This window comes from Mytilus galloprovincialis, chromosome 2, assembly GCF_965363235.1.
Source record: "Mytilus galloprovincialis chromosome 2, xbMytGall1.hap1.1, whole genome shotgun sequence".
NCBI lineage: Eukaryota > Metazoa > Mollusca > Bivalvia > Mytilida > Mytilidae > Mytilus > Mytilus galloprovincialis.
The window spans coordinates 8,030,985-8,055,114 of NC_134839.1; the positions used below are offsets into that span (position 1 = coordinate 8,030,985).

General features: G+C 31.7%; 4 protein-coding genes and 1 long non-coding RNA gene across 6 annotated transcripts in view; 2 read left to right on the forward strand and 3 right to left on the reverse strand.

Moving 5' to 3' along the window:
* The window catches only part of LOC143062798 (uncharacterized), a 528,850-nt gene that overhangs the window by 397,530 nt on the left and 107,190 nt on the right, over window positions 1-24,130 (forward strand). The window lies entirely within an intron of this gene.
* LOC143062793 (uncharacterized) lies at window positions 278-5,191 on the reverse strand. 2 transcript variants are annotated; one of them, XR_012974849.1, is made up of 4 exons: window positions 5,023-5,191; window positions 3,440-3,534; window positions 2,280-2,365; window positions 278-848 (listed from the first exon to the last, which is right to left on the reverse strand). It is a non-coding gene; the product is annotated as an uncharacterized LOC143062793 (long non-coding RNA). The 2 variants fall into 2 exon arrangements; XR_012974848.1 differs by having other exon boundaries at window positions 5,016-5,190.
* Window positions 7,248-14,567, forward strand: LOC143062795 (uncharacterized). The gene is made up of 3 exons (XM_076234583.1): window positions 7,248-7,671; window positions 10,876-11,092; window positions 12,127-14,567. Exons 1-3 carry the CDS (start codon window positions 7,347-7,349, stop codon window positions 12,938-12,940), a joined length of 1,356 nt encoding a protein of 451 aa, XP_076090698.1. The 5' UTR covers window positions 7,248-7,346; the 3' UTR covers window positions 12,941-14,567.
* Window positions 14,229-18,895, reverse strand: LOC143062794 (uncharacterized). The gene is made up of 6 exons (XM_076234582.1): window positions 18,813-18,895; window positions 17,704-18,277; window positions 16,700-16,869; window positions 16,357-16,473; window positions 15,698-15,907; window positions 14,229-15,147 (listed from the first exon to the last, which is right to left on the reverse strand). Exons 2-6 carry the CDS (start codon window positions 18,242-18,244, stop codon window positions 14,236-14,238), a joined length of 1,950 nt encoding a protein of 649 aa, XP_076090697.1. The 5' UTR covers window positions 18,245-18,277; window positions 18,813-18,895; the 3' UTR covers window positions 14,229-14,235.
* LOC143062099 (uncharacterized) lies at window positions 20,312-22,142 on the reverse strand. Its single transcript, XM_076233919.1, has one exon. It carries the CDS (start codon window positions 21,548-21,550, stop codon window positions 20,744-20,746), a length of 807 nt encoding a protein of 268 aa, XP_076090034.1. The 5' UTR covers window positions 21,551-22,142; the 3' UTR covers window positions 20,312-20,743.

The following is a 24,130-nucleotide window of genomic DNA, read 5'->3' on the forward strand; positions in this document are numbered from 1 at the left end:
ATATTTGAACTCTAGTGGATATAAATCTCAGTGGCAATCATACCATATCTCATTATTCTGATAATTATAAGCATTCAATGTAATGATTATTTTTCAGAATCAAATTAAGGTACACTTGATAGTTTTTTCCTTACCTTTGGTTTTATCATTAAAATACAATTTTTAGAATAATAAAAGTGTTTCTAGTTTCAAACTGTATTTTTGTAATCCTTGATGATATATATAGTAAAAATGAGGGTTTTATGTCAGAAATACACAATGAAAACAAAATACAACAAATAGTTACAGCAAATTTATTTTCATGGTATTGTCAGAGGTGGATTTAGAAGCCCCCTCCTTTTATGGAAACAAAATTGGTGGATTATATAGGGAATCAATGAAGCATGACTGGAGTGAGCTGGACCCCCTCTTAGGCAGTCAGTGGGCCCTAACTTATGAAAATTTCTGGATCTGCCACTGATTGTGTGATAAAGTGCTTTTTAATGTACTGGAAATAAATAAGAAATATCTTTTTTAATTCAGTCAAACACCATACTAATTTTTTATTTAAAACAATAAAAAAGAACTTTCACTTTATTCAGCAATTTTCTTTGTCATTTGTTTTTTCGAACATTCTACTCCATTAATAACAAAAAAGTCGTTTTAGAAAATCATACAACCTAAATAACAAATGCAATTTATTATGAAATGAGAGGCATTGACGACCAAAGATGATAATTCTGTTGATGCTGTAAAGTATTATCATACTACAAAGTAATATGGACATCAATCACAACTGTTGCACAAGTACTGTAAGCACAGTTGGTCAAATGGTGTCTACTCTTGTTTCTTTATTTCTTCACTAGTATCTGAAAAGCAAAGTAAATTCTGTGGTTTTAATCAGACTATACAACATTTTTGGTAATGGATATCATGAAGTGGTTAATTGTTATTACGTTTAAAATTGTTACAGAAATATTTACATTTTAAGAGTTTTAACCACAATCCTGTATAAAAATGTTCAGGGAATATTATTACAAGTTCAGATGTTTGACAAAATGCTTAGAACTATACAACTATACTGGTAATCGTTACTAGTTTTCAGGAAACAGAAATATGAAAATTATACAAAGTTATTTTCATATATAGTGTGAAACTATACATTGAAAATCATTGTGTACAAATAATCTTTATTCTATACCAAGTATGACTAATTTACAAGGTTTGACAGAGGTACAGAATGACAGACAGTTATGAACTATAAATCATATACAAGCAGTGTATGCTGACTCTTAACACCTGATATACATGTAACCTGGGTTTTAAGAGGGTTTGTATTGTGTTTGTAGTCCATACAATAACTCGTAAACAGAGAAACATTCCTTTTGTTTTTTAACACACTTGTGTCATGCATTTGTTTCAATTTGTTTGGTTTTGAGCATTGTTTTTTTCGACTCTCTCTTTCAAACACTCCATTTAAAATATATACTGGTTTTAAAAAATATTATATTTGTTGGAGTATGTCTATATTAAAGTGTTAACTTACTTATCTTAATATATAAAAAAAAATCAGGATATCAAGCACAACAAAAGGAGGCTATATTTAACAAAAATCTGGGTTTAATCCATTATTAATTTATACTTTACTAAACTAACATAACAATAATGTACATGTAGGTTAAACAACAAGTGCCAATCCATGGAAGGATAAATAAAACAGATGAAAAATACAGATTTTTCAACTATAGTTAATATTGTTAAATTTAAACTTAAGCAATAAAAAGGAGTATGCATTATAAAGCCTTAGGCTCTTAATTTAATCACACATTGTACACAGGAAAACACATTCATAATAGGGTTACAACTGATAGAAGCCAATTTAGAATTTCACTAACATTTTCATTGCAATTAACCCAACCACACATTGTAACTTTGGATCTCTAAGTGTCTTCCCTGTTCCCAATATGCATGCATGTATGTTTAAATAGCCTTAGGGAGCTACCATTTGATTTTTATGGGGGGGCTAGGATGAAAAATTTTGTCCTGCATTTTTTTTTTAGCTGTAATCTCTGTCCTGCCTTTTTATTTTTCACTCTAATCGGTCCTGACTTTTTTTTAAAGTTTATCTTGACTTTTTTTACCTAAATTGTCGTCCTGACTTTTTTTTTTTTGCAAGTGTCACATCCTGCCTTTTTTTTTACTCAAAACTCCTGTCCTGCCTATTTTTTAAATTTCATCCTAGCCCCCCCATAAAAATCAAATGGTAGCTCCCTTAAAACAATATGTCATGTATATGTAACCTGTTAGGTAAATTTGACCTTCACCATCATCAGTCTGTTGTTCTTTTTCATCCAAGATGAAATGTATTGGATGGCACAGCCTTTTGCTGAAATATAATTTGACCAAGTTTAATAAAATGCAATTTGACCATTGGTTTTCCTGTTTGAATGATTTTACACTAGTAATTTTTTTATAGCTTTTTGTTCGGTGTGAGCCAAGGTTCTGTGTTGAAGGCCGTACATTGACCTATAATGGTTTACTTTTATAAATTGTTATTTGGATGGAGAGTTGTCTCATTGGCACTCACACCACATCTTCCTATATCTAATTTTTATGAGGTCAATGTCTACAAAACTATACATTTGTTTAGAAATTTTACTGAATAAAGTAATTTTGCTAAACTATGAAACAAGTTCAAGTAGATATGCAAGGTTCAAAAACATTAAGCCTAACTTCATGTATCTGTATTGGAATAAAACCAAAGAAATTATTTTTCTTATTGGTAATTCATGTCCTACCAGTATTTATAAGGTACATTTTGTACCAACAAAAAAAATCTTAAAAAACATGGTACAATATATATTTCATGTGCTAAAAAAAAGTCAAAAAGTGATAAAACATATAGTGTATGACATTTAGTTAAGTTCACATATGTCTGAGGAACATGTCAGTAACTGCTAGTAGTCCTTTGTAAATTTATGTATAGTTGTCATTTTGCTTATTTTGTTTTATTTCCCATCATTTTGCCTATTCTGACATACAATGTAGGACTATGACTTCTTTAAAACTGAGATTTACTGTGCCTATTGTTTTTGTTTTTCTACAATGGCTAGCTATAGAGGTATTAGGATAGGTTGAAATCTTGCAAAACATGTTTGACCCCACCGCATTTTAGCGCCTGTCCCAATTCAGGAGTCTCTAGCCTTTGTTATTTTTTAAGATTTTTAATTTTAGTTCATTTTAATTTTGGAGTCTAGTATAACATTCATTATCACCTTGACCACATGTTTCCGGGGAGTAGTACACATTTTTGTTTAGGTGGTAGCTCAAGCATGCCTCTGTGTGTGGGATTTTCTCAGTGTGTTGGTGGTCTTTGGCTGTTTTCTACTCTTTGGTCAGGTTGTCTCTTTGACACATTCCCCATTTCCATTCTCAATTTTTTTGTTAATAATAAAATTACCCAATGACAGTCAGTTATATGTGAGGCCTCTTCATTCCTCTATATACATTTGTACTAGGTTTGTATTCTCCAGCCATTCAATACAGATAACTGACCTTGAAAAGATTTAATATGTCAGTATTTTACTATTTCAGATGCAACTCAATGCAGATACTTTATACATATATTATAGATAGTTATATAAATATATTGTATTCTGTTGGACATATTTTTTTTATTTCATTCTCAATACTAATTAATCAGCCTTTTATGGCAATCAACAATTGTTACAATGGTAAACCTGTATTTGTTTAATGGTTAGTTTTATAAAGTTACCATGAATACCACCCTCTTCACTCTGTTGTTGATAATTTTTCGTCAAATGTTTTTGTATTTACATCATACATGTATAAAGTCTTCCTTAGGCATGTTTTTTTCAAATGGATTTTAGGACCACTATGCATTCTAATTGGCATAATCCATATATGGGGGGGGGGGGGGGCAAATCTTTTTATGTAACGTAACTGTTATCAGTATTTTTGCATTTTTTGTTAACTGTTTTTGCCAAAATATCAAGGTGTTGTTAACATGTTAACAGACCCCCTTTTGCCCCTCCTCATATATAGCATGAGGATAACTTGTCTTATTCTAAGAAGAATTTCATATTCTCTTGCACCGTCCCTTGAAGATATTTGCTGACTGGACACAGTATCTATAATCTTAAAAATATGTGTTTAAAATATATATTTTAAATATTTAAGAAGTTTGACTCTTCTGCATTAAGTACAAGAAGGGACTTCCTTTTAAGTATCAATTCTTGGTGCTTACTGCAGATAAGTCATATTAAATATCCTTTTTTTTTTATATTGAGATTTCTCCACATAAACTTCTCATGCCTCTTGTTTGAATTTTTATAGTGAAAATACACTAACCTGGTGCTCTAGGGTCAATGTCAACACAGTATTAATTAAATTATTATATATTGCTATTTTGTTAGGTGTATTACCCATGTTTCCTGTAGTATTCATATATTTTTATTACACATGTTACATATTTATTGTTTGTGTACTGCATATGTTATTGTTTATAATAATATTGTTTGTATGCTATATGCTCCTGGGCCATAATTTGGTGAATTAAAGTATTCTATTCCTTTCTATTCTATTTACCAAATGGCAAATCATGGCAAATGCGCATTTCAGCTGAGACTACTGTGTTACAGGGGGTCTCATTGGGGGGTTCTGATCATGGATCCCACTTACTGATTTGTCACATTCCCATATCCTGCTTACACTATGTACTTCATTTCTGGTTTTCACGTCACAATAATTTGACTTTCACGTGTCACACTTACAAAAAATCGGCAATCCTGTGTCACGCTTAGACCCCAATGAGACACACTTATACAGTTATAGTAGTCTCAGATTTCAGTGATCGATGCATAAGGTAAAATATTTAAAACTACATAATATCTAAACATTTTATTTTATGATACTAGTTGTTACAAGGATTTTGCAAACTAATCCATGATTACAACCTACTGTACACCTCTATGCGAGTCCCCCCCCCCCCCTTTTCTGAGTTAAAAAAAACCTACCTTTTACCTATCCTATTAAAAGAGACATTCGTACACATGAACCTTAATAAGTTAATTGTCTAGTTTCTTCCAGTTTCCATGTTGTTTAAAAGTTTCATTTTACACTGAAACTCTCAACTCTTGTCTACCACTGCCGCATGTTATCATCCATATTCTTGAAGTGTTTACTTTCCGGTAAGATGTGGTCAAGGTCATTACCAAATTTTAAAACGCCATCTATGAACGAAATCCAAAGACACAAAAACCCAGACGCTATATTCATAGGCACTGGCTACGGTTACATGGAAATGTAACAATAATAAAAATATTATTGTTACATTGAGGACTAAATGCCGGAATGCATGGTTGGATAAGGAACAGATTATTTACGAATGTAACAATAATTATTGAGGCTACGGTTACATTGCGTTATTGTTACATGAAAAACAGCAATGTTCGATGGGACTAGTAATATGTACTAAATAATAAAAGTTGAAGACATTATCTTATATTAACAATACATACAAGTATAACATACAATTTTTTGATTTTTTTATAGTATGTCCTCCATGGATTCTGAAATCGGACTCGGACATCTCTTAAACTGAGTTTTACTATGCGTAATGTTGTGAGTTTGTTTTTTCTACATTGGTGAGGTATAGGGGAGGGTTGAGAGCTCATAAACATGTTTAACCCCGCCGCAATTTTGCGTCTTTCTCAAGTCAGGAGTCTTTGCATGGCCTTTGTTAGTCTTGTATGATTTTTTTGTTAGTTTCTTGTGTAGAATTCGGAGTTTAGTATCAGTGACGTCCATTATCACTGAACTAGTATGCATATTTGTTTAGGGGCCAGCTGAAGGACGCCTCCGACGGGTGCGGGAGTTTTTCGCTACATTGAAAACCCATTGGTGACCTTCGGCTGTTGTCTGCTCTATGTTCGGGTTGTCGCTTTGGCACATTTTCCATTTCCATTCTCAATTTTATACATGTATACAGAAGTTCACAGTGTTAGTTCACAGTTAGCAAACTTTGCTTTTGATGTATCAATTTTTGGTAAGTGCGTTTGTATAGCTGTATGGAATTTGTGTCTTGATATTGTTTCAGTTTCGTTTCAAACGCATCCCATGCAAGATTTAAATTTTTCACCTAAAAAAAATTGGTAATAGGAATCTCTTCATCTTTTGTTCAAAGTATAATGACAGTAGTACGAGTAGGTGTGCAGTTAAATACTTAAAAGTGAAGTTTTCTCAGCCCGAATTTTCAACAACAAACCATTAAACAATATTTTTCGCCTTTGGCACTACTAATTTGAAGTAGTATCTTTAAGAACATCAAATCCATTAATACCTAAAACTATTTAAACACCATTTGTTGAATAATAATATTTATTATTTATTATTATAACAAGTATTATTTAGTAGACATAAATGAATTAAGCAACAAAACTATATAGAAGATTTAAGTTTAATAAATCTAGCGTACATTGCTGTTTTTCGTGTAACAATAACGCAATGTAACCGTAGCCTCAATAATTATTGTTACACTCGTAATTAATCGGTTCCTTACCCAACTTTGCATTCCGGCAATTAGTCTCCAATGTAACAATAATATCTTTATTATTGTTACATTTCCATGTAACCGTAGCCAGTGCCATATTCATAATGCGTCTGGGTGATCGAGACTATGTTGTGAAGATGTCGGTCATGAAAAAACAGACAAAATAATGGTATTTTATTCAGGTAAAATGGCGTTTTATAGTCCGATGTTGTTAAAATTGCCACCAAAACGATATGCACGAACAAAATGCAGCATCTGTCAGCAAAATCCAGATATACAACTTTTTGCACGGTTCATGAATTTACACACTGGGGTTGTAAAAAAGTGCGGGAATTTCATTTGAGATTGAGAACAGGGAAAGAGTGGTTTGATACCCCAATTAGGATATGCATAGATACTTCAATTAGGATACAATACTCCAATTGGGATATAGTATCCCAATTAGGGTTATTCCCAACCTGATGAAAGTCGACGATACATCCATTTAAAATCATATCAGGATACTTTACAGCATTATGTTTCTTTCGTGAATCGTTGGAGCAACCCTCCGCTATGCAGTGAAAATTCACCATGCTTCTTTTCGAAGCTTTACCGCTCAAAAACTATCATAATAATTTTACATGACGTACATTTTATACATGTGTTTTGACACAAAACCATTCGGCAATCCTCGGTAGAATCCGCTACTCTCCTTCTATCCCTCGGCTGTAATACGGTAAGTGATATGTGTCTACGCCTTACATTTCTTCGCCGGAAGATGGACGGTTTACCTCTAGTGGAAGGTTAAATTTTCAAAATGGCTTCCTTTGAAGATTGTATCGAATTTTGTAAACTTGAAAGTGGATTATTCTCATCATGCTCATCGTCAGATATAATTTTAAAAGAGAAGCAATTGGAAACATTAAAGGCGTTGTATTTCAACAAAGACTGCATTTCAGTGTTGCCGACTGGCTATGGTAAAAGCCTGATCTTCCAGATTTTACCTTGGTTTTTTCAAAAGAAACTTGATAGAAAACAACCAATGACCGTTCTGGTTGCTTCTCCTCTGAATTCTTTAATGCAAGATCAAGTACTCAGTCTTCGAAAAAAAGGAATAAAAGCATGTAGCTTAAACATTTCAGGTATAGTGTAGTTTGTGTAGTACAGCGCACATACAAATAATATTAGTCTCTATATGTACAATGTATAGCTTTTACATGGCTAACTCTATCCGCTTAAATTTTTTACGGTAACAACAATCACTATTCCATTGTAGTGTCAGATATTGTGTATAATGAGGTCAAAATTTTACAGGAACTTGTGTGATATCCAGTAATGACAGAAAAATAGCCGTATTAAGCATGTACATGAAATGTAGAATAAAACATAAATTTTAAATTTGTATTTTTGTAATGTTTATCAATAGAACTACTACAAACCCACTTACAGTCAGGGGTACTACTTGTAAAACTGCAGTGTTCCAGCTAGGCCGTTTTCAGAGGGTGCGGCGCCCGCCCTTTTCCAAGTGTCGCCCTGTGCCCTTTTTACAGTTTCCAAATTCCAGTCTTTTTTGAAGATCGATTGTATATTAACATGTTCGTATTGAAATGATACGCTAATTACTGAATTTTACCTGGGGAAAAGTTTATGACTTTGTTTACGACCCCAAGCTAATCAACGGTTACAACTGGTGTCATAATCTGTTGTTATAGGTTATCCGTTTATCGGATTGGTCATATATGATCATCAACATTAATTCATTCAAATAGAATCGGTCAGAAGGCAATTATCTTTGAAAAAATGTGCATACAACAACTTGGGCACAATTTGCAATGTTAACCGTAGTTTCATGGAGGAAACGTAATGACAGAAAGTTGAAAACCATAATAAGAAAGATAGAGTTCTAGATGGGCTAATGATGTTGTTCTTGTATAACCTGTGATTCAACGAATAAACACAATTTTTGATAATTTTTTTTATTAAATCATGCCCTTTTCATATTATCATATCACGCGTTAAATGCCCTTTTTCAGGATTGGCACCCTGCCAATCTGAAATCCTAGCTGGAACACTGACAAGTGTACTTTATTTACTTGATAGAGTAAAAAAATATACATATATAAGTGAATAAATAAGCTGCCCTTAATTTCCTTAAAAATTTACTTGTATAATTTTTCTTACAATCCCACAAAAATCCTCAAGTTTTGAGATGCAAAATCAGGCGATTTTTTAAAAAGTGGGGCGATTTGGTAATCCAGGTTTGGGCGGGTTTTTTTTTAAAGTGGGGCGATTAGGTGTGGGGCGACTTGCCAGTGGGGCAACTTGTCCTGCTTCCAACTGATTGCACAAAGATCTTAAGTATTTGCACAAGGCCTTCAAAAATTGCTCATTGGGGGCTTGTAAATGAGGCCTAAAATAAAATATTGTTTGTTTCCCCAATCCCGACCGACCCTGCAAAATTGGTGCTACTCATCAAATTTTATTGTCAAAACTAAGTCAAATACTATTTTATTCATTTTGGATTTTCAGGCTTGCCGGATCGTCTGATAATATTCAAGCTTTTTGGAAAAATAAAATTATTTCCCTACCTACCTACCCACACCTGGCTTGGCAGGGTCAGGATTGGGGAAACAAACAATATTTTAATTTAGGCCTGAGCAGTGTTCTGAAGATAACAGACTAATGGGATTTTCATTGTCCATGAAATTGCACTGAAATGATTTGTAAAGACATCTGCAAAGAGCAGATAATTAAAAATTCTATTAGAGCAAAGAAATCCCAAGAATTCAATAAGAGAAGATAGGATGACTTTATTACTTCTACAATTAAAAAAATCTGAATGTCTAAGGGACCTAACTCAGGCAATATATTTTTTTACCTATATAAGTAAAAAAATTCACTTGTATAAGTATCCTACAAATTTACTTATATGTGTATATTTTTTTTTAATTCTTCAAGTAAATAAAAATTACTTGAATATGTAGTACCCTAACTGACTTATGGATACATATATGAGGGTAGTAATACCCTTTACTGTCTGACGTCAAACGGTCATTTTCAGCTACTGTTAGCGTTAAATTGGTTGAAATTTTACTTAGATCTACATGTATATCCTCATCATGATTTTTCAGAGGTCTGAAATAGTCATTTTTGCTGTCATTTTTTGTAAAAAGTTAAAGTGGCACATCAAAATCAGTAGATTTTTTTAATGTCTCATGGAAAGTGGACGTTTCATCATCATGCACCAACAAATACATTTGTGTACCTTTAACGTCATTTGGTAAGAAGTTTTACTGTTAAAGGTCACATACTCTCATTACTACCCTCATATACAATTTCTTAGGATACCAATTCATGTGTTTTTAAAAAATATAGTCTAGAGAAAAGCCAAAATGAATATAACATATTAAAGAACCATTGACAATTGAAGTCAATCTGACCAAATAACAACCAAAGGCCACCAATAGGTCTGAAACGCCGCAAGAATATGAATATGAATACTTGTAGTATAATTAAGTGTTCTGAAAATTAAAATAACATTCGTTCAATGATTAACATTTTACATGTATGATCAAGGTCAGGTGTGTAGATGACAATACATTGCTGCTCACAGATTCACTACGTTCGTAATTCTTTCTTTTTTTAAGATTTCATAATTAAAATTCTAGATGAATGATTTATTAGCTGTATTGTGTTACATTGTCATGATAATGGATGGATATATTTTCTCTTTTTTTTTTATAAAGATAAGACCGCTGGTTTTCCCGTATCAATGGTTTTACGTACACTAGTATTTATGGGGCCCTTTATAGCTTGCTGGTCGGTGTGAGCCAAGGCTCCATGTTGAAGGCCGTACATTGACTTATAATGGTTTAATCTTTTAAATTGTTATTTGGATGAAGAGATGTCTCATGGGCACTCACACCACATCTTATAGATAAAAAAAAAATATTTGTGCAATTGTGTTTATTTTACAAATATTAAAATAAAGAGCAGTACATGTTCAAATGATGTTTAACAATGTCTACAGTGTAAATTCACCTGTAGTGAGCACTTGAATAACACATAAACCTCTATATTTGACCACTTTACATGTATATTCAAAATACTAGACTATAAACCCTAACAAATATCCAATACAGCAACAAATAAAAACAGGTAATAACTTTGTGACTTTGAAATTTGGACAGGTACATATTTGTACATGTATCAAATATACACAGGTATGATGTTTGATTTGCAGTTTCAATTTAACTTACAATTTTTAGATTTCAAAAGTGTTTAATGCCTTCGTGAAATTCATCTGATACAAAAATAAAATCCACATTTTTTATCCTACAAAATAGGCACCAAAGGAATAACCTTTGAGGAAGATGATGACACTGAAAATGATTTGGAAACAGATGTGCCATTTGAACAACTACAAAAAGGAGAGTACCAAATCCTATATGTGCATCCAGAAACTTTTTCTAATAAGAAATTTGGGAAGTTAATGAGATCAGAAGTCTATCAGACAGATGTTTGCTGCATAGTAATTGATGAAGTACACATGATTTCAGAGTGGTATGAATAATTTAGAAAAACAAACTTTGTCAATTTCAATTATTGATCTCTTATGCTTACATCAGTTATATTTTATATTGAAGACAATTTGTAGAAACCCACTGAAATTGTACTTAACAGCCCCAGACTGGCCCAGTCTTATTTCTTTTAAAATACAGTTGCATTATTATATTCATGAATAATATTGTTAACAAAACTGATCAGGGTTATTCAACGTATGAGGGTTCGATTCCCTCCCCAGGTAACATATGTACATACATGTACATAAACATTTCAGCTGGTTGCAAAGTGGGTAGTAAGCCTAGTGGCCCCGCGTTGAGTCTTGATCAGTTTGTTGGCAATATAATATCTGAATTTATAATAACAAATAATTGAAACCAAAGACATAACATGTATGATCATGATGATATTTGACATTTTCTAAATTCTGTAATTATTGTAGTTAGTTACATATGTGTTGAGTTTTCTGCTCTGTTTTGTTAACAATTCGGCTCTAAAGTACATGTATATAAGTAAAAAAAAATCAAAATCATTCATAACAAAGATATGAGTTTTATTTCCAGATACTTCATGGAAATTCTCAGCTACAATGTTAACATTTTTATCAATGAGGCTGTTGGCATTTTTTTTGTCTTTGAATTAATATACAATTTAACAAATAGTGGCAATATACAAAAACAAGAAGAAAAAACTGAATCTTCACTTACATGACATAGCACACCTGAACCATAAGGAAACCATATTGTACATGTATAAAAAATAAAAAAGTCAATTCTTTTAATTTCAATTGAAAAAGAAAATGAAAGTAAGCAATCATATCAATTGATAAATAATCAATAACAAACAATTTCTTTCCACACAAAGAAAAGTTAACAAATGCATGAATATTAGGTTGAAATACATATTTATTGATACAGCTTTGTCCATGTAAATCTTCATCTTCAATTTACACATATATATCATTCCATAAGAGAACATGTCAATCCCTGGTAGTGAATTCATTGCCCTGTAAATTTTTCCTTATTTCTTTGTAGGGGTGAAAGCTTTAGACCAGAATTTATGAAGTTGGGTGAATTAACCTGCCTTTTTGAAACAGCAGGACATCTTGCTCTTACAGCAACCGCTACACCAAAGGCACTCAAGGAATTAGAAGGAATATTGAACTATAGGGAAACAACTTTTATCATCAGCAACCCAGATCGTCCCAACATATTTCTAGAGGTAAGAAGAAGACTCCCAAATATCAGGAAAATGGACAAATTGGATGAACTGATAAAACCAATAGCTGAACAACTATATGAGCAGCAAAGTGATTTTCCTCTTACTGTTGTATATGTTGAAAATTTGGAGAGTCTTGGATACTATTTTCGTTATTTAGAGTATGAACTTAAGGAAAATGGGTACAATGGAGAAAATATTCCTGAAAATAGACTGTTTGCTCAATATCACTCTGACTATCCAGAAACTATGAAGCAACATATTGTGAAGGACCTTTGTCAGAGAAAACCTACATTAAGACTGGTCCTAGCAACAGTTGCCCTCGGCATGGGACTAAATGCACCCTCTATTAAGAGAATCATCCATTGCCGACCACCAACAACATTGGAGAAATATATGCAGGAAATAGGACGAGCTGGTCGTAATGGTGAAAACGCTGAGGCTATTATGTATTTTAACAATAGTGACTTATCAAAAGCACGTGCTGGGTTAACAAGTTCTGTTATTCAATATTGTAAAAATGAAAATAACTGCTTCAGGAAACTATTGGTAAAATACTTTGGATTTGATGATGTATTATATGCTGGTGACAGGAAAAGATGTTGCTCATTCTGCAGCTTAAGCAATTAAGTTAGAACAAAGAAAAGGCCTTGATTAGCACATCTTAATGTAAATAAATATATGGTATGAGTGCCAGTGACACATTTTCCATCTTTTTTAATATTCAAGTAGTTTCCTGAAGCAGCAACATCATATTATTTTTTCCATATTTGATTTAATCAGGGACTTTCTATACTATAAACAGGACTTGTCTCTGTTGATTTTAACTAATTCACAACACCGCCCCTTCAGAGCTAGCACCTAACAATAAACTTAGTTTCATACATGTAAAATGTATCTCTGATGTACAATTCAACGAACAAATAACTCAAAGTTCAGAGATCAATATCTAAAAAACGATCAGAGAAACCTTTTGAAAGACAGCTTTTTGCAAATGACAAAATGTATCAAATTTCATAAAAGTAATATTTTGTTAAACTTGAGCATATATACATGCAGTTATGAAGAAAACACTAGAATGTGAAATGATTTGCTTTAAAGTCATGTCACGTCAGCTACAGACCAGATAAGTCTAATAATTTGTATAGACATCGTTAAAAGTTACAGCCCCATTTGTATAGAAAGTCCTTGATTTAATTCAGAAATTGATTAATACATGTATATTACACTTAAGGGCATACAATACAGTTACAGGATAGGTAATGACGTTTCTAACGTAAACTGTTATTTTTCGCGACGTCAAACTGTGACATATCTGGAAAAGATGCATTTTTCGACTTTTCATTCAAACTGATTTAATTTGAAAACGAGTTCATGGGCCCCTATTTTTCAAAACAGCAAATTGTTTCATTTTGCAGGTAGATTATGTGACCCCAATTTTATAAAACTGTAAATAGAGGATTTTTTTAAATTTTGATAAACATGCAGCAAAAATTGACGTGTTTTCCTCAATTCATGAACATTTGATAAATATGAGTTATTTCTGAATAAAAAAATGCATAATGTTTTTGGATAATTATAAAATACAGAAATTATCGCTTATTTATCAAAAAACAATTTGTGTTTATCTTTATAACAAAAAAGAAATTACGGCCACAAATCTGAGTTTTGAGCAAATATACAAAATTTCGACCTTATTTTACTAAAAAAGTAGCACATGAAAGTATATTTTTTATTACATATATATTTAATTTAATTAGGTAAAAAATAGCCTATATGCAAATTTTCATGAACTTGTAAATATAGGATCAAAACTGTATTGTATGCCCTTAAACAAAAGTCTCTTATTTTAGAATGTAATATTAACAAATGAGTTTATGTCTACTTTGATGTATTGACTGCTTTTATTTGTTAAAAAATATTATTTATTGCTCATCACTATCTTCTTCGTCTTCGTCTTCATCTCCTTCATTTTGTAATGGTGGAAGGTCTCTTTTCAGTCGATTGATTGTTCTTGTAACACTGGTTTCAAATTCAGTTCGATTGAAGGAAAATGGTGATCTTTTTATATCCTTGAAACAGTACAATTGACGACCTGTTTGTTTTACCCATGGTTTCAAAGGTTGAAGTTCTTTTATTATTTGTTTAACATCGTCTTCAACAGATCTTTTTTTGTGTCTAGTTTTCTTATCAATCACACCTAGCATATTATCTACATTTTCACAAATTTGTTTCACAACAGGTGCTGCTTTTGATATTGTTACAATAGAATTTTCGGTTTTGTTTGACCCTAAACCCCTGATCAAGTCTTTAAGTACCATAACTTGATTTTCTTTTTGCAAATCAGCTGCTTTGTTTTCCCCTTTTCTTCCAGTTATGTTTACAAAAGAACTAGCTCTAACTTTTAATGCCATTTTCTCTGACAGCATGATCTCTGTCTTTAAGATGTAATCGATGCATTCTGTCATGTATTTGGATAAATTGGAATGGCTAAAGAAAAACGGTATACAAAATTTCAAATTAATGTTATTTCTATAGATATCTCCTTCTGAAATTGTGTCTTTAAAACTTAGAATCATCAAATACCATTGCATGAATTGGTTAACATAGTTGTAGAGGTCATCTCCTTCTTCTTTGATTACAGATATTACAATGGTAGTGTTGTTTACATCATTTAAGGATAGTTTGGCACCAGCAGCTGCCTGTTCAGGGGTTATGTTAACAATATATTTCCTCTCTCCAATAAATAATTCAAAGGCAAGCATGTTACCTTGCTTTTTGCTGTGTACAACAAATACTTGTCCATATATTTCCACTTGAAGTTTCACTGGTGTAGCCTAAAAAAATATGAAAATAGATATCACCAAAATATAATATATTTGATAACATAGAGCCATCAGACATATCTTGTAACACATTTTTATCACAAGAAACCCATTGTACATTACAATTGACCTTGGTTTCAAAACTGACTGCTTGTTTTTTTGTATGTATGTTAGTTTTTTTTTGTTTTTTTGTGTATATATAAACCTTCATTGGAGAGTGATTGTGTCAACAAGAATGATCAGAAAAGAGGGAGAGGGACATGTGGCTTACTGTTTAAAAAATCTAGAAAGAATTAATATCTTGCTTTTTACCTTTATATTAAAAAGTTATCATAAAAAAATGGTGGTGAGAAACACCCATAATTGACTTTGAAATTGTACATGTCATCTTTTATCATGTTTAGTACTATTAATTTGTAAATGTTTTCTTTGTCTAAAAACAAATACACTTGAATGTTTACTGATCAATTTTGACTTTTCTCATCATACCTAAATCATGTCCATTAAAAGTCTCTTCTGGTCTTATAATTTTTTTGGTATTAGATTATATGTTAGTGACTACCTGCTTTGGAAATGTTTCTACAAGTTCATCTACAATTTCGTTCATAAGTGTAGACCAGAGCTCCTTCTTGTGATGGTTATGCATCATTTTGATGTTCTTCTGTATTTTGGGGTGTTTTGGAGTATCATTGAGATCTTTCATTTCAAAGTGTTGCATGATGAAGATTAAGAAATATGCACATCCCACAGTTAAGGCAAAATCTTCATGTGCCTAAAATATCAACCAAATTGTTAGCAATTTATATCCCCACAATATTTCATCAACATTTTCATAACTTTATTGGCAAAACAAAAGACTTGTTAATTAATAAAACTTAAATAAAACCCTATTATAGCTGACTGTGTGATATTGGCTTTGCTCAGTCATTGTTGATGGTCGTACAGTTACTGTTATGCCCCTTTATAGCTGCAGATAAAAAATTGCAATAAAATTGAATTCAATAAATCAAGTTACAATTTTCTTTTACTTTATAAATTATATTCCAAACTGAATTAGAGGTCGTTCCGATTTATTAAAAAGCTGATACTCTTACTTTTCTTTCTGGTCATAATTGACTTTATCATTTGATTTTCCTGTACAAAATCTAACTTTAAACAATTAATTAACTGGTAACAGTTAAAAGATGAAGATTTCATCATTTACTGCTGCTGAATAAATACCTCAAAACGACTTTTGACCTTTCCATTGACATTGCTTCTTTGAATTAGAAGTTTCAGACTATACAGAGTCCCCTTGTCTCTGCCACTGTCAGTCTTAAAGAATCTCTTATACATTTTCTAGAAAGTAAAAGGAATAATAGATGCTATTTGTAAGAGAAAAAGACTGTTATTTGATAAAATCTAAAATAATATAGATAACCTGATTTAAATCAATTACAATCAAACTTTTAAATTAGCTATTAAATCAGAAATTTTGTTTGCCTCAGTTTATCATCATGATTTTTGTAACTAGTGGAAATACGGTCCCATTTTCTGGTTTGTTTATTTTAGTGACAAATTATACCTCTAAAAAGTCTTGCAATGTGTGAAACATTTCTACAACAATTGGTGTTAGATGTTCTAATCTGTCTTCTGCAGTGAATGCTCCAGCTCTCAAGGATTTCGCTCCTTGGAGTCTAACCCTGGTCAACTGGTCCCCACCTACTGGAACTTGTAATTTGTCAAGGTCTCCACCTGTTAAAAAATATTTTTTATAAATCTAATAAATATGTAAATAACCAATAAAGGCTGTATGGTGACCTATAGTTGTTTAAAATATCTGTTTCATTTTGGTCTCTTGTGGACAGTTGTCTCATTGGCAATGAAACCACATCTTCTTTTTTATATTCAATTTGTTAATATTTATACAGTCATATATCATGTATATATTTCATTCTATTTTTTACCATTCCCTTTTCCAAGAATATTTGAAGGTACTATGAAATTGAACACAATAACTGTCCATTGATTCATTTGCACTTTTTATGAAAGAATTTTTTTTGATTGATCGGTTTACATACCAGTAATGTGACTTTTGTATTTGTTTTTATATTTTCTTACATTGATAACAGATAGAGAGAGACATTTGTACTAATGCATGTTTTTGAAGCAAAAATTCACCTGTTCCAACAATTTTTCTTAGGTTGATGAAATCACATTACAATTGTTATTTGAAAATTTTCTAATTGCCTTAATGACGTTAGAAATCATCAACTTACAACATTTTGAAAAGAAAATATTTAGATACAGATAGATACAAACAATATTTCTGTTCACATGAATGAGATTAATTCTTAAAAAGGTATGAAATTAGTGAACCTATCAATACTTTGTCAAATTATTTGATTATTGGTATAGTATTATTATACTTGTTGTTTATAATAAATGTTTAATTTGAATGAAATCTTGCAGAAGTATTTATGTTCATATAAATTTCAGAATGATATTGTTGTAAAATGTAATTGGTATTATGCATTTGAATGACTTATGGGTGTCATTTTTGCTTAATAATAAACTATATTTAAGAACCTCTTCCTGCCTTTCTGTACCAAGTTGACAACTGGTCTTCATATGATGCCATAATTTGGACACAATCAGCATATTTTGCTTCATTCTTCAGCATAATTGGCAACCAATGAATCGAAGATTTTGTGCTCATTTCATCTTGAAGAGGATGTGATATATGTTTGGGGATTACAGGCTTCATCCAACTGAAGCTATCGCAGTATTCTACAATAACTCGACTGAGTATTACTTTAAGTGCAGTTTTATATGAGATATCTTCTTCTAATGAAGGAATCATTTCCTTTAATTCAATTGTTTCGGCGTTGCCTATTGGTGTTAAGTTGTTTAGATGGCTAATTTTTACCCTATCAAAGGTTATATCAGATGCGAAAAAGTGATAATCTTTATTCTTGTTGTCCATTCTTATGTCATTCGTAGTTACGTATATATCCAGGTTATCCCCATTCAATTTCCCATCATTCCCCTTAGCTATTTGTTCCTTGATCATTTCATCGGAATGATTTGATAAGTCCTTCATGATATGCCTTTTAGACTCATCTGACATAGTGATATGGACTTTATTTAATCTGTGTAATAGCTGAAAGATAATGAAAAATAGTTTCAGCAGATTGGTTTATCCTGATCATTTTTTAAAGTTTTTTATTGCATAATGTATAAAATTTTGGAAGTTGGATAAAATTTCACATGTGCAAGCACCCTTAAATGCTATGCAAAACTTTGTTTTATTTTAGACATATTGCTTTAAATTTTTAATCAAAATTAGACAGATAATATAAGAAATAGGAAACAAAAAATGTATCTTTTTAATGTAAAACAATATGAACTGTAACTGTGTTAACTATCATAAATGAAATCCTGTTAAACATTGTTAAATGTGTCTGTCTAACAGTCTAATAAAAAAAAAAATCATATTCCATTTTCATATTTTGATCCAAAATATACATATCACAATGTACTTGCTATTTGACATTGAATAGCCATTAATTCATTAGTTCAAAAATGCAGGAGTTGAGCGAACAATTTTATTACTATGATAGTTTATATAAAAACTTCTTGAAAATTTAAGAACATTACCTCTCTATGATGTAAAGCATAAATTTATAACCACAAACCTCTGTGCTCTACAGCTTCATCAACATACTAAACAGTTCTATAAATCAAAGAAAAATAACAAAAATATCAATTAACAATCAACAGCAAGTTTATATAATTAGGACCAATTTATTAACAATAGGGTTAATATATTTGACCTAATTAGTAACCATGGTAACATAAGGGGTCATCCATAATTTCAACCATTTTTCGAAGGTGTATACATGTACAATGTACTTATTTACATTTTTACAGTATGCTTTTTTTTAATTCAAATAAAATGGTCAGATATGTTTCAGGTTTTTTTTCAATGCAAATTTGTATATTAAACTAAACTATAATAAACTTTGTCCCCTTTTATTAAGAATGATTGATTCTGGTCTTGAAATAAAAAATGGTTGGTGTACACTTGTTGAGGGTTGGAGTCAGAAAAGTGTAGGTTTTGTACACTTTGAAAAATTTTAGGGGCTTACGGATGACCCCTAAGTAAATCAAGCAATAATCAACATCAACAAAAAAAAATAAACTGATGGATAAGCCCATACCAAAGTGAACAAAAAACAGGTACATGAAGTTAGTATCAATTCATTTAGAAAAATCATACATGTATAGTTTTTGCCAGCTGGATTATGCAATAAAATATGAAACAGAAACCATAAGGTTTATTCAGGTTTATAAATAGATATAGGAAGATGTGGTGTGAGTGCCAATGAGACAACTCTCCATCCAAGTAACAATTTAAAAAGTAAACCATTATAGGTTAATAAAGTACATTTTTGTAGGTTGAAATTGACTGTTCATTATATATATAAACCATGAGGAAATAATCATAAAAGTATGCAAAAATAGACATAAACTGAACTGAATCTAAGCAAACATGAAACTTTAAATGTCAATTGGTGGTCTTATGTTGCTTTGTACATTTTGTTTCAGCTGTTACATGTATCTGGTTTTTATAATTCATATAAGGCAAAAAGAACAAAATAAATAAAAAAACAAGAAATCAATTTTGCCTTCTGACAAACCTTGTTGTCTGTATGATATCTGATACAAAAGGAAGTGTACAGTTTCTGGATAGCACTAGCTCGTGTATTCCTGCAGTGCATCAACATACCATATATTGTGCAAACCGTTGCTAGTTTTGATTCAGCTGTGATTTTGTCACCTACGGTATTAAGAACAACATAGTTTTACATGGTGTACATGAAATATTGGTGACGAATAACCATATGCAGTACTTTAAGTTTGTTTATTATTTTTTTATTTTAAACAAGAATATATAGTGGTTAATTGATTTTAATGACTGAAAAGAAAACAAACACCTCATCATCATGCTAGCCTTTATTTTAGAATGGTAATGTCATCACAACTGATCTGGAAAGATTCAACGTGGGGTCACTAGGCTTTTTACCCACTTTGCACCAGCTTAAACGATTGCATTCATGTTACCTAGGGAGGGAATCGAACCCTCATACGAAGAATTATCCTGATCAGTTATGGTAACAAAATCACTCTAAAATAAACAGGTTTACAAATCGCATTAAAAGACTATAAAGATGTCAGATATTTGAGTTTTGAGAAGATATTTGAGTTTAGTATGACATCCATTATCACTGAACTACATGTAGTATACATATTTGTTTACACAAAGTGACATGTTTGAGGCCAGCTGAATGAAGTCTCAGAGTGCATTAGTTGCTTAATCAAAAACCCATTGATGGCCTTCAGCTGTTGTATGCTCTATGGTCAGGTTGTTGTCTCTTTGACACCTTCCCCATTTCCATTGTCAATTTTATACATGTACATTTAGTGGTTACTGTTAAAACTGAAAGATTCAAATCAGTGAGTGGATGTGACTATTGATCTCTATATACATGTATCTAATGGAAAATGACCTGTATGCAGTCCGGCGACATAAAAAGTATTAAAAACTACAGGTTACAGTTGTATATTAAATCAATTTACCTATTGCTGAAAGAAGTAATGAAAGAAATTCTGGACAGTGTTGTAGCATTTCTTTTCCTATGTCTATGAACCAATTTCTTTCACTTAGGTCTTTGGCACTCGACTTAAATAACACACTTTTGCCAAGTTTACATACTGAAGAAATTTGCTTATCAAGATCTAGACCATCATGACTGTTGTAAGAATTGATGCATGCTTCCTTAATAAAATCTTCGGCTATTTTTTCATTGGTTTCAAGAGCTTTGTCCATGATGTTTGGAATGGAATACTCATGATCCTGTAATAACACTACTTGATCCTCTTCCTGATGTTTTAAGATATTATGTTGGGAGTATGCATGTTCTAAATTTAGATCTTTATTAAAATTTAGTTGCTGCCTGGATTTTTTTGTTACTCTAGCACCCTTCTCCTTTTCGTCTAAATTCAAATTTCTAAGTTTTTCGACTGAATTTTCAATCTGATCAGCAGTACTGATTTTCATGGCAGAAGGAGGTGTTTTAGGCATCCTTTTAGTTCTAGAAGTAGTATGGTTTGATATAAAATTATCTAAATTTTGTTTAGCACGTCCTCTAAAATTATTGAAGTGTTTACATGCATTAGCACATTTTTCACAAATAAACATAAACTCAAGCAGACTTGAATCCAATTTTATATCTAATGTTGTTTCGATTGATCGTGTATATCCTTCATTCGAAGCTTTATGTTTTGTAAGGCAATGGAGTCTCTTCTCAGTGTCACCACACAACAAACAGCACTTGCTAGTATTTGATATAGTTTTAATCGGTGTATCCATTATACAATATATTCAGGTAGAAAATGAAAACGAGTTAATTATAAACAGAGGCACAGTGTGGAGAATAAATACTATATACATGTGTCAGAGTTATGGTTGATCATACCATTGTTATGATTCTAATATTTGTTACATCTCATTGTTAATTCACGAATAAGTCAATACGGTGACTAAACAATACATTGTCAATTTCGAAGGAATATTCAAATACTTGCAGCTGAATTCACAATGCTATAGAGACATATTTTTCCTCAAGGCTCTTGACATGAACTAAGTCGAATGACTAATGTCAACAAATGTCTAATGAAATTGAATATTAAAAATGTCACACAATCATACCACCGGGTTATATACATAAGTATTAAATGTCATCCATGATTACATAATTTTCTCACAAACAAAATAAACATGATAAAATGGATAATATTCAGTCATTCAAAGGATCTATTTTTTCTCATGGGCGCAGCCATGATGATTTATCAAATTGCAATATTTGATATACTATATTTCCCTCCTTTACAGGAGATCAGTAATGGAAACCTACGTATCACGGACGAGGTTAGATGAGGGTACGGAATCGGCCGAGTTGAGACGAATGGACACAAAACATGCCCATAATAACGCAAAATCTCGCAGTAAACGTTATCACTAGGGCGAGACTAACGGTAACCTCAAATACGGAACGGATAATCTGAATCTTACGTATTACATTAGATGTATGTTTCATTATAATGCGTTATTCTGATTGGCTAACTGCACAGCACGTGCTATTCCTGAAACAATTGTATTAGACAATAACATTTATCATTCATGATGACACGAGGTCCCACAATAAAGTGCACAGGTAAATTAAATGAAAACTTGATAAAAATCGTGTTTTCATGATTCTAGCTAAAAAAAATGTAATTATAAGTATTGAATACTTCTTTTTGTAACTTTATAGGGTTGTAAAAGCGTTGACCGTGCGCACATTTTAAGTATGAAGCGCTTCCGCGCTTCATACAAAATGTACTTCGGTCAACGCTTTTACACCCCAATAAATTTACAAAAAGCAGCATTCAATTCTTAAATAAAAAATCACAACTCAGAACATGAACAATATGACACTATGTCTAATTTACTTCGACTACTGATATGCAAACCTAAAAACAGACACAAAAATTAAAAAAAAATAGTGATTGAAAGATTGATTGCACTTTGAATATATACTTCAGACACGTGTTACATGAGCTGGTTTGTTTACAAATAATAATGTCACGTGCTCACTGACGTCACAATTTGCATCGATCTTGCAATTCACTACACAATTCACTCATACAGAACCAATTATCATGCAAACATGCATCGTGAAAGTGATTGGGTTATCAAATAATACAGAAATAATGCATGTACAGTTTTATAAGAAATTAGTTCATCAAATAGATTAGAGTTTCACTTTTGACACGAATAGGTCGGGTTGACATTTCTGTCATCGGGGATAATATTCAGATAAATGGGATTAAATTGACCGTCAAAAATGTCTAGAGAAGCACATTTTGAAAACCTTAACATTAATAAGACATACTTACCAAAATTACTCTATATTAATAAACTCTATGTAAACATGGTAAATGAAATTTCACAATGATTACGATACATAATTTTGATGATGGCAATGATCAGGGAATGCTGGATAAATTGGCGCTAAAAATATTCTTACTCCTATTGCTTTACGTAATAAAATTTGTGTGGAATCGAATTTGACTAAAGTTCAGTATAAAAAACGTAAATATGCAGATACATGACAATATATTTCTGATAAAGTATATATATATATATATATCTGAAAACGAAGTTGCCTGTATACTTTACTAAGGATTACATTTGAGCGCAAGGGGATCTCTATTTGTGAATCGGTTTATTAACCCCTTTGAACCCAGGGTCGAAGTTCAAGATGTTAACATATTAAAAGAAATTTTTTGCTTTGCGTTTAAATCATTGAGGCCATCTTTTTTTATTGCGGGGGTTTCACATATTGAAATCGGAATTGTAGAAAATTGGAATGTTGTTAGCAGAATCAAAACAGAAAATGATGAACACTTGATTATTTTCAGCAATCCATAAATTTGAATGAGGGTCTGTGTATTCACATTATTTGTAAAACTCTCCTTATTCCTGTGAAGCGTGTGCTTTATATCGAGACTTGCTATGCTTTACATCGACGCCACAGTACTTCAACCAATCAGGGAATGTTTATTTGGGGCATTCGACCTATTTAAACTCAGATTTTGGCACATTTTAATCGAAACTATAGAAAATTGGAATATTGTTAGTACATATAAATTAGAAAATGATGAATACTTTTAGCTAAAGATGAATTGGATAGGGGTTCTGTGTATTCACACTATTTGTACAACTCTCGTTACTGATGCCATTTTTTGGAATTTCCGTGACCATTTTTTTTTAGTTGTAATCTCTGTTCTGCCTTTTTATTTTTCACTCTATTCGGTCCTGCCTTTTTTTTTTAGTTTATCCTGACTTTTTTTACCTAAACTGTCATCCTGACTTTTGTTTTTTGCAAGTGTCTCATCCAGCCTTTTT